This window comes from Equus przewalskii, chromosome 15 (assembly GCF_037783145.1).
Source record: "Equus przewalskii isolate Varuska chromosome 15, EquPr2, whole genome shotgun sequence".
Lineage (NCBI taxonomy): Eukaryota > Metazoa > Chordata > Mammalia > Perissodactyla > Equidae > Equus > Equus przewalskii.
The window spans coordinates 83911589-83922808 of NC_091845.1; the positions used below are offsets into that span (position 1 = coordinate 83911589).

General features: G+C 46.3%; 1 protein-coding gene across 1 annotated transcript in view; it reads right to left on the bottom strand.

Annotated features, from left to right (window-relative positions):
• Positions 1 to 11220, bottom strand: part of WWTR1 (WW domain containing transcription regulator 1) — a 120537-nt gene that overhangs the window by 43288 nt on the left and 66029 nt on the right. Inside the window, exon 3 of the mRNA XM_070576312.1 lies at positions 4281 to 4417. Coding sequence (XP_070432413.1) covers positions 4281 to 4417 — 137 coding nt within the window. The remainder of the gene's footprint in view (positions 1 to 4280; positions 4418 to 11220) is intronic.

Below are 11220 nucleotides of genomic sequence, written 5' to 3' on the forward strand. Positions count from 1 at the left end.
GGGGCTTTGTCTACCAGGCCAGGTACCAAGGCTTGAACTACTGAAACACTCAGAACAACTCTCATGAGGCAGGTCCTACCAGTGTCACCATTTTATAGACATGGCAATGAGACTCAGAGAGGTGACAGACGAACACAACTGCAAGTGCCCAAGAGAAACCCAGCTCTGACGCCGAGTTCTTCCCAGTAACCACGCCTCGCAGAGGGCCCCTGCCCTTCCCCAGCCATCCCCATTCCCATCCTGACACCCTGGCTGATCCCCTGAGCAGGCGCATCTCTCCCCAAGCCCGTTGCTCTATGTGCCATAATAGGGCCTATGCAGAGTCTTTATTTTCTGTTTCACTTTTTTTCTTCCTTCAAAAAAATTTAGTCGGTATAAATAGTAATTAATCATACTAAGGACCCACTTAGAGATCTGAGGTCCTATCCAGGTTGCATTATGAAAAAAATCAACTTTGCCATGTACAGTAACCGTCCCCCTTCACGGCGTGACATAAAAGTGAGGATTCCAAAGAAGGTGTCAGCCCCATGTGATCTGGCTTCCACCAGGGGCAACCTCTCCTCTCTACTGTCTGAAGTCCTCTGCGGTCTCCCTTTCTGCTGTTCCCTGGGGAGTACGTCTGGGGACTCAGCCTCAAAGGTCACCAACCTGCTCAGACAGAGTCAAATTGGATAAAACCTAACAGAACCTCCTGCTTTGGCAACTACGAAAACGAAAATTTCAGTGAAAACTAGACCAACTTGGAAATGGTCATTCGAAATAAGGTACAAAAAAATGTGTTTTGCATTTTTGCCCTTCAGAGTCTATTTCATCTTCCTCGGGCATTTGGAAGTCAGCGAGTTTGGACACACGACACACCTGCCATCCTACAAGAGACGCCTTGTCTCTGGCTACTGATGCAGCTGACGAAAGCAGGCTCCGTGTCTACAAAGCCACTCACTCCAGGACGCCTTGAAGAGACGAGTCTCTTCTCTCCCGAGTAGACTATGGTTTGACTTACAAACCACATCTCGGGAACAGATCTACTGAAGAAACGCGATACACCCACTGATAGGAAGTTTCCTGGAGAAGGGGGAACTGAAACAGTTCCACCAGGGGGCGCTCTCCTCACTGACAGTAATAAGTAAGCACATCAAATTTAAAGCCCTTTGCACTCTAACCAGCCCAAAATGAATCTTTCTTTTTTCCTTTTGAGCTTTTATGATGAATAGAGAAACTACCTTCAAACCTAACATTCCATAATTAAATAAAATATAAAACTTTCCTTTCCACAAAGAGTAATGATGATAATAAGAATAAGCCCTTATTTATAGCTTATTATGCACCAGGAACAGATCTAAGCACTCTATCACATACACTCATATCATCTCCTCAGACTATAAAAATAACCCTCATTTTACATACAGGGAAACTGAGGCACACTGTAACTTAACAGGGTCACCAAGTCAGTAATGGGCAGAGCCAGGATTTAAATTCTGACCGTCTGACTCCCAAGTCCACGCCCCCAACCTTCAGGAAAACACAGCATCCAACAAAAGGAGATTTACTGCGGAATGGATTCAGCCACGTCACTGGTTACATCAGAGCTCTAGAAGCACAGCACATTAGCTTATAAAAGCCGCTGTCTGCAGCAATGCTATGAACTGTGTCTTGACATCATTTTCACGTGTACATGAATACCTCCCACTGAAGGGGACATATCACTGAAGTTCACCTATTTGTCACCTACACTCCACTGAAGGGACCAAAATTCTAGATTTAAAAAGGAGGAGGAGAAGCAGGATCTGTTCCGGTCAAAAGGTAAAAGGAAAAGAAAAAGCAGTTGATGTAAAACAGACATAGAAATTTTGAATGCCATTCAAACTATTGACTTGATATATACACACACATGTGTTTATATCTATGCTAATGTACACGACATTGGTCTAGTATATATAGTATACATAAAAACACTGATGTCTAAAATAATGAAAATAAAACGCCACATTCTGAATCTTTAAAAAGAAGAAGAAACAGGAGGAAGAGAAGGATCACAATAAAGAGCATAAACCACCGCAGAGCTATAGCTTCAAATAAAATATTCTGAGTAACTCATTTATTAGAGCCACAGTGAGACGCTCCACTATCCCCGGTCTTGGGAGCTCACTCTGCATTCCCCGTTCTATTTCCAGCCTTGGGACACATCTGTGATGCTCTATAGGCTAGCAACACACTTTGTAATGGGCACATACTCAAATATTGTTGGAAAAACCCCAGAATGCATGTCTTGAGAAATTTACTGCTCCAATTTGTTAGAAATCTGGAAAGTATTTTATTCAGCTACAGGTAAACTTGTTTCAGATATTCAGATTATAATTCCTTTAGATATACTTTAGCAGCAATTGGTTGTGTGTGTGTGTGTGTATGTACGCACACACACAGGCAGACTTATGTGTGCCTTCAGGATCAAGTTTCAAGCATTCAAGGCCCTTTTAATTTAGTTAGTCCACTTCCTACATGTTGCACAATGTTTAAGAATTAAGGTAAGTACATAAAAGAGCATAAGCAAGGATATTCACTCCAGTATTGTGTGTCCTAGCAACACACCAGTAACACCTGAATATCCATCAGATGGTGCTTGTTAAAGAAACCAATTATAGCACATCCATATGTCAGAGTGTTAGGCCATTTTTTAAAAGGATGAGACTGCTCTGTACATACAGCTATAGAAGTAGAAGAAACAAAGTACAGAACAGTGGGTGTCATACACAGGCACATGTGTGAACAAACACACACGTGTGAGTAGAAACACCGGCTGACTCCAGGCAACAAGCAAGAAGTGGAGGAATGGGGATGAGAGGAAGGCATACCTTGTGAACCCATCTGACAAGGTGACTGCATTTCTTTAACCAGGTCCATGAAAGCTTTCTTCCAATTATAATCGATTAGAAAGTTAATAGCTTAATAATCAGTTTTCAGAATTTTTAACGAAAATTAGATGGTTAAAGAAATCTTGAAACTCGTCTATGCTCCCTAATTTTTGGTTTCTTCACTGCACTAGCCTCTGCTTTCCTACACCGGGGACAGATGACTCATGGGGAGTTCTGGTTTACCACTGCTGCGACAAGCTCGGGTTCCATTTTCCTCCATCTGCCCTTTAGATAAGGAACACAACAGAGGTTATTCCAAATCATTTGCTTTGGGGATATATTTTGCAACTGCAAGCTTTCAAATGGTAGGTCCAGACTTCCTGGAAGGGCGGACAATCCATTTACTTGAAGCTGACTCGGATTTACCGGAGTTCATCCTCACTGAGGCTCAGCCACAGCACCAGGGAAGGGGGCATAGGAAGAACGCTTCCATTTTTATCCTGTTCATTCCTGAAAACCCAACAGGAGATTCTTCTCTCTCTCTAAAATTAACTGTTCTGTGTAGAAGCCGTAGGTGGACCTCTGATCTTAAATGGAAATGTCATCTGAAAACGGCACCATCTTTTATAAAACTTTAAAATTGGACCTCTTATTTTTAGCCTTTGGGGCTGGGGGAGAATGACTCCAACAAAAGCTGATTAGTGTATTAATTCACATCTGATTATCTCTACTGGGCAGAATTTTAGTTCTTTTGAAGTAAAGGCAATTAGCAGAAAACAATCTCAAGTCTAACATTACACTTATTCTAAATTAAGTGAAAAGTGGGCGGTGCCCTCGCGGGGCGGGGCGGGGGAAGCGGCGCCCCAAGGTGTCTCAAATCAGAGCCCCGCGCTCCCCTCCAGCTCCGCCGTCCAACAGCTCGGGACTTCGGGAAAGGTCCCGCATCTATGAAACTGGAATGCTTCATCGATTGTTGTGAGGACTTAATGAGGTAAGACAAGAACACACCTGGTCTGGTGTCAGTCACACATTGAGCCAAAAAATAAAAAAAAGCAGAAGAAGAAGAAGGAAGGGACTGGAGGCCAGAAGTGTACCCTTTGGCAGAGCTCAGGGACCAGTTTCACAGAAAGGGGCTCTGTGCCCGACCTGTCTCAGTCTGGATGAAGACAGGAGGCTAAGGGATCTTTCAAAGAACTTCAAGAAAGGCGGGTGGAGGGGACACCGCACCGCAGCGTGACCCCTAGGCAGCTGTGTGGTGAACTGCGGGCAAAGAGCCCAAGGAAAGAAGAATGTGGCAAAGGCCACGCAGCCTAGAGGGAGGAAAGACACTCCCTGGGTGCGTGAGGCGCCCCGGGGCCACCGGAGCTGCGCTGAGCTCCCGGCCCCTCGGCTGAGCACCGTGCGTTCCGCTCCGTCGGGCTTCGGGCTTACCGAGACTCGGCTGGGACACGGCCATGGACCGGGCGGGCGCAGGCGTGGAAGTGGCGGCAGGGTGGAGCGTCATGTGATTCAGCGGCTGATTCATCGCCTTCCTAGGGTCTTGCCACGTGGTGATTTTTTCTATGTGACTAAAAGAAGGAAAACAATTACCTTGTTAATTGTCAGCACCATCATCATGATCACTATCCCCAGTAATAGCACCACATTAAATGACGCTGGCTCTCCTTCCCCTAGGATCTGCTCGCAAGTGGCTGACACACTGTGTTTGCTCTCATCTCAGGTCAGGGATGCCCACTGACCCTCCACCAAGGTGGGCCACATGGGGGATTCTGCAGGGGGCTCTGTGAACACAAGCCCATGACTTAGCTGTGCCAGCTGCCCCTATGAGCAAAAACCCCCCTAAGGGTATTCTGCCTTACCAGGGACAGACAAGCCCCGGGTACCTCCCCACAGCCCAAAGGGCCCGGGTTCCTCGGCTCCTCAGGTGCGTCCCGCCCTCACCATCCCCGGGATCCCACAGCTCTCCCAGCAGCGGGGCTCCACCGCCCCCAGCCTCCCACACTCTCCCGACTCATGTAATTGACATAATGGGGACACCTCCGCCTGTGCTCTGCCAAAGACAGGGCCCTTGAAACCAGCCTCGTAAACATGACATTCCTGAGCTCTTACAAAGGGTCAGGCACCGTGAGGTCCACACAGGCAATACACAAACCCCCCAAGAAGCCTGTGCTCTACCGTGCAAGGTAACAACGGTGTAGCCGGAGGACAGAGTGGCAGGAAATGAGCGCAGGACGGCAGGCACGTGCCAGACCATGGAGAAACCCAGGTGCCCAGGCAGGAAGGTTTCTGAGGGAGAGGACGTGACTTTCGGTCATCTACAACTCCCAGTATTTGTTATCATGACAATCTCAGAGAAACCAGCACAACACAAGCTTCTGCCCAGAGTCTCCAGCGTGTCCCCAGGAAGATGAACCGGACCTCCAGCTTTGCCTGCCTCCTCCCGCCCCACATCTCAAGTCACTCCTGTGCCTTAGAGATCCTGTGCTGCTCCATAAGCTCTACCTTTTTTGAATTTGTTACATCTTTCTTTTAAAAAGGAGCATATTCATCTGGGGCCACAACTCTCTTTTACAAAGTGTATCTAGAGCTCTTCTACATTATCAAAGACGACAAACTCCGAGAGCAGAAACTGAACGTCAGTCCTTTGTTCTAGGCCTTGCAAGATGGGCTTCTCCCAAACCCACTGGCAATATCAACCCCCACACAGTAAGAACCCTCCTAGCTCCACAGGAAAAGGAGCAGGATTGCTCTTTCTGTTAAACACACCTCAATTTTGAATAACACTGGCCTCCTTTGAATCGTTAGTCTAGGAAACCACTATCACTATCATTAGGTTTGACCCTAAATCATGCAGCCCCTTCCGCTGGAGTCGTGTGTGTCTTGTCTTTTGCTTTTGTTTCCTCTTGTTCGAATGCTGCCACTGCTGCAATTCTTCAGATTTCTTCATCCCGATTGGAAGTTACTGCCATGAGGAACTCATCCATTGCCTTAAGTGAAAACTTGGATATCTTCCCAAGAAGGCCTCTAAAGGAGCGTGATTAAAAAAAAAAAAAAAGTCAGCCTCGGTAAAGGAGGCAAAATTAAATTTAACTGTTGAGTTTCAATACTGTAAGAGCCATCAGCAATCTTAAAAAACCATCAAATCTGAACTGGGAGGAATAAAAATCAAAGAACCAAGCCTGTCTTGTTAAGAAAAATGCAAACAGAGGAGGAAAAGACTGAACTAAGAGCTGAGAATCAATTACCTAAGCATGAAAATGAAAAAGAAAGAGACAATGGTCTTAGTTACACCTCCAGTTTAACAACTGTAATTCCGTTTAAAGCTTTCATGAAATCCTTTCTTCAACCTTCGGTCATGTGGAAACTCATAGCCAGCCTCAGGGGTTTGTCACAGGTCTGCAGAGTGAGGAGCCAATTGATGAGCATGTCAGAGTTACATAAACTCCCTTTAGCAAAGTAATTAGAGCCACGAAACCCTTTGACTAACCATTCCTCCAGGACTCATACTATTAAAACATGTTTCCCAGGGTAGACACATCCTGCATAAATAATTTCCACTAGAGGACCAGAAGCTGAGGAAGCCTGCTTTCTTTCAGGAGCTTTTCTGAGACCTTCTGACACCGTGGGTCTTGATGCTGTCCTAGCATCAGCATGAGCACAGCCCTGGGAGATGGGGTGATAGACATCCTACAGTGGAAGACATTTAAGGACATTGCTGTGGTCAGACACTCAGCCACCAGTCAGTGGTAGGAACAACACGGTAGGAACAAGTGGACTGTGGCAGAAAGCAGGGCAGAAAGGCTCGCAGCATCCGCAGTGGCTGATGAGCCCAGCTTGCCTAAGGACTGCCACCTGGGTGGCCGGCCTCCATCCCCTGGGACAGAGCGCAGAACTTTCTGGGCGACACTCTGGCCTTCATCCCGAGAGGTCTGACTCCGAAGATGTACAACTCAGCCGTGGCTTCAGGTCCCAGAACTGCCCCAGACCGTGGGAGCCTCTGCAGCCCACCCTTCCAACTCCACACCCAGCCACTGCTCTTAAAGGCATTTTGTTCCCAGCGGATTTGTTAATTAAAATGTCACTCACTGCATTCCCCAAAGACTCAAGGACAAGAGGGAGCCTTTCTTAAGTGAGCAGTTCTCATTGCCCTGAAACAACTCCAAGAAGAAAGCCACTCAAATTCCCAGCCTCTGGGGACCAGTGGAGCCAACGTCAGCTTTGCTCCAAGGCTGGGCTGCTGTGACGTCCAGGGTGGCTCCGAGTCTGAATGCCAAAAGCAAGGGCACTGCTCACAGGAACTTAATACATCGCTGGTGACTGGATCTGAAAACTCAATTCTCCTATTGTTGGGACCACTTAGCTCCCCTTCCCCAATCCCAAACTCAGGATAAACCGCCCGCTCTTCATGCTGCTGTCTCACCGTGGCTCCCTCTCAGAGTCCCTGAGTCATTTCCTTTCTCGGATTTCTCGGTGCAACCTTCCTGTCTGCCAGGACCCACAGTTACGCTGGATGAAGGCTCACTCCCTGTCTCCCAGCTCCTTCCTGACCTCACTCCCTTGCTGAGTCCACTTCAAGAAAATGTCTCTCTCCCATTTTTAAAAGCCACATTTCTCTTGAAAATTTATACATATATTTAATCTGCCTATACATGTGTATTCCATGAATTCTGCACAGTTTTTGCATTTGAAAATGGGGAAAAAGTTACCAAACTATTTATGGTGATATGTTCAAGTATAGTGCTTTTTTTTCCCCTTATCTAAACTCTTCTGTACTTTCCAGGTTTTTAATGAGACTATGTATTGTTTTCATAACCAGTAAAAACAAAAACACTCGTGAAAGGACAAAAAGGATAATGATGCGTGGACACGCGGGTCACAGGATACCGAGAAGATACTGAAGACGAACGGCAGATTTGCCTATTATCTTCGTGTAGCCAAAGAAAGAAGGGACATGGACTCAATGGGCCCCGTGTCATTTATAAAGGAATACACAAACCAATACTTAAGGGAAAGGAAAACTTTTCTTGACATCAAAACAATTTTTTTCTTGGACTGAAAAAAAAGGCCTGCAAGGTTTTCCCACGGAAGCCCTGGGTGGGGTGTGGAGGAAGAGGTGCTGTCCCAAAGGTAACCAGGGTGGTCTTTCCCCCTTCCTGTGTGGGTCCTTGCACCACGGCTCCCAGGACTGGCTGCTGCTTCCACCAGCTCCTCACCTCCTGCCCCCCGGGAGTCTGGCTCGGAGACCGCCTGCACCCCAGGACTGCAGTTGGCCCAGGCAAGGAAGGTCAGCACTCCTCTGAGGAGGTATTTGGCTGGAAATGGTAGCTTACGGAAAACTGTGCTGCGGGAAATAATTTTTCCTTCTTGGATTAATATGTTCTTTAACAAAGACGCAAATTTAGAAAACCACTTTATTTATTAAGGAAATTTGTCTTTGGGGTAAAAATGTCATTGAAATGAGGGGGAGGAGCATTACCACCCTCCCAGGCACCCGCCTCTGGGCCTGGCCCCTCCCATGAGCCTCCAGGGGATTGTTAATTTAGCTCCCAGTTCCTCCTCTCAAGCCACCCGCATGACCTTTCACCTTGATGAGCAAATGGCCTCCAGGCTTCCCTTCCTCCATCCCTTCCCCCACCCTCTCTGACAATCCGTCTCTATCCCACCTCCAGACTCTCATCCCAAGGACAGGTGGGATCTAAGTCACCCCGGGGCCCATGTAATAAAAGTACCACTCACAGAGGCATCTTCCAGACAGACAGCCTACTGTACTCGGGGAAAGACCACAGTTTTGGAGTCACACATAGCTGGTGTTAATGCGAGCTCTGACTGCCTGTGACCTAAGTGGACAGACCATTTCACCTTCCTGGTCTCAGACCCGTGTCCATGACAGGAGTAAAGAAGCTGCCAATCGCACCAGTTCCTTGTCGTGAGGGTAAAATAGGTCTGCTCTGGGAAACTGAGGACCACCAAGTCACCTGCAGATTTGGTGACAGGCCACCGGGCTTCCAAGCTCTCGTCCTCAGCAGTGAAGGCATGGAAGGCAGCTCCGGCCAAGGCTGGCAACGTTTGGCTCAAGTTTATTCAACAAGCATGGATTGTACGCCTATTGTGCACGATGCACAAGGTAGGCACAGAAATGAAAAGCATTTAGTAAATATAAAACCCTGCCTAGCAGCAGAACCATTTAAAGGCAAAGATAAAATCTTATCTGTAAAAATAGATTCCACCAGCTTCTGACAGCCCAGGAAAAGGCCTGGTGTTTTTGGATGAATTTACCCTCCAGTTCATGACCTATTACACTAACTTTGTGGAAGGAAGCCACACAACAAAGACTTTCTGAAATAGAGAAGGCCTATGTCATACGTTTTGTATTGCTGGAAGCATACAAAGATATAAAAATAGGAATGATTACAAGTGCTTAATTTTGAAAGAATTTAGAGTTCTTAGCAACGTAAGCTGCTTGCTTATTTCTATGCACAAAGATTTCATCTTCAGATCTAAAGGCTTTGCCTTTTACTCCCCTCTTCTCCGCCCTCGCTTCTTTAGTCTCTTAGAGCTTTCACGTCAGTGTCAGGCACAGCTCAGAGCTCCCTCCCACCAACGGAGCTGCCAGCACAGCCCAGAAGCAGGCTCCAGCCTGCCTCTGCTTTTCCACCAGGAGCTAGCTCGCAGTTAAAGAACCACACCAATGAGAAGGGAATTTAAAGGCAGCCTGGGGCCACAAAACCAAGGCCGACAGGTTCAAAACCCAATTCCCATTCAGGGCTATTTGGCTCCATCCTCCCCACCCCCCATTCAATCTCGGTTTCTCCTTAACCTCGCCCTTCATTCTCTCTTTTCTGAGGAGTGCTAATATTTCTCTTCCAATGAAACATAAACTTTTTTGATGACAGAAATTACCCTATGGGGCATAGCAAAGTGTTCTACACATAGTAGGCATTTAAAAAACAATACTCCTGCAACCTCCATAATATTCATAAGCCCAACTCAAGGCATAAGTAAATTGTCTTATTTTTTAAAATCAGACATTATAAACTTTCTTGATTTGCTAGGCCAATTCATCACCCTCTTAATGTTATAACACATGTATGTACACTGAAGATGATTTGCCTAAAAACTGCTAAATGAAATAGCTTTGCAACCTGCTTGTTGTGAACCCGTTCAATTAAACACATCAGTGCTAAAAATGGAAATTGACGCAGATTTGCATGAGGTTGATAATTTCCCAGGTAGGGCTTGCCAAGTAAATCTGACCCCTTGTCAGCAGACAATAAATGTTACCCAACATTTAATCCTGCACCAGATGGCAAGGAGACTTGCCCAAGACTCACATTAAAGTTTTGAGATTTTCTCCAATTAGGATTAAAATATAAATATGCAAAAGCTGGTTGACTTTTTTGTTGTATTTCAGGGATCAATGTTGCCTGTGTTTCAATTAGATTAAACGTGCTGGCAGTGTGTTCTAGTTTAAATTTCCAGATCTGGGAAATGACGCATGGTATCTTAGTCATATCTTGCATTTGGTGGAGTGGCGCCTTTTTGTTTGTTTTGCTCTGTTTGGTGCCAGTGGTACTTAGCTCTTCCGACTGACAGCAGAGGTGGGTCTTAACCACAAGAACAAAGACAGCTGGCATTCACACTGACTAATTCTCCCAGGCCCAGAAGCACACTCTTTCTCCAGATAGTTCCTCTGCTGTCACCTCGAGCAGAACGTGGTGGGAGCCACCATGGCCACGACAGCTCACAGCCCATCTAAACTGGCAACCCAACCAGATTCGTAGCCCCCCAGTAAATTGCTCCCCTCCGCCTCACCCGCTATGTCCAGCTGGGTAACAGGGAGTCAGCTTGTGAACACTGATTCACTGACAAAGGGAAATAACACCTGGCTGAACGGACACACAGCTAAGGTTTTATTTTATTTCTAAAGCCATCCATCTCCCTCCAAATTGTCATCCTTCCTATTGTCAATCCAATTGATGATTCTTTGTTCCAAAGCAGCTCTCATAACACTATAATTGGTCACAATTCTTTTGCTGTTCTGCCCAAATCCAAAACAGCACATCTCTGGCGAGTCCAATGCATTCGGATAAAGGACACAAAGAGGTCAACGTCAGGCTGCCAGTGTACAGAGCGGACACACCCATCGGCAAAACATTCATATCATTCATGGATTAAACCCCCAAGCTATAAAAACCAATTCTCTCCTGCCATACAATAAAGGTGACTGTTCACACAACAGAAGTGTGCTGGATGAGAAAGCTCACCCTTCTTTGAAACCACAAGGAATTTATAGTTAAAAGGTTCCGGTCAGATTTTCACTCAAATAGCTCATCAAACATAGCTGCAGTCGATGACACAGGGATAATAGCTC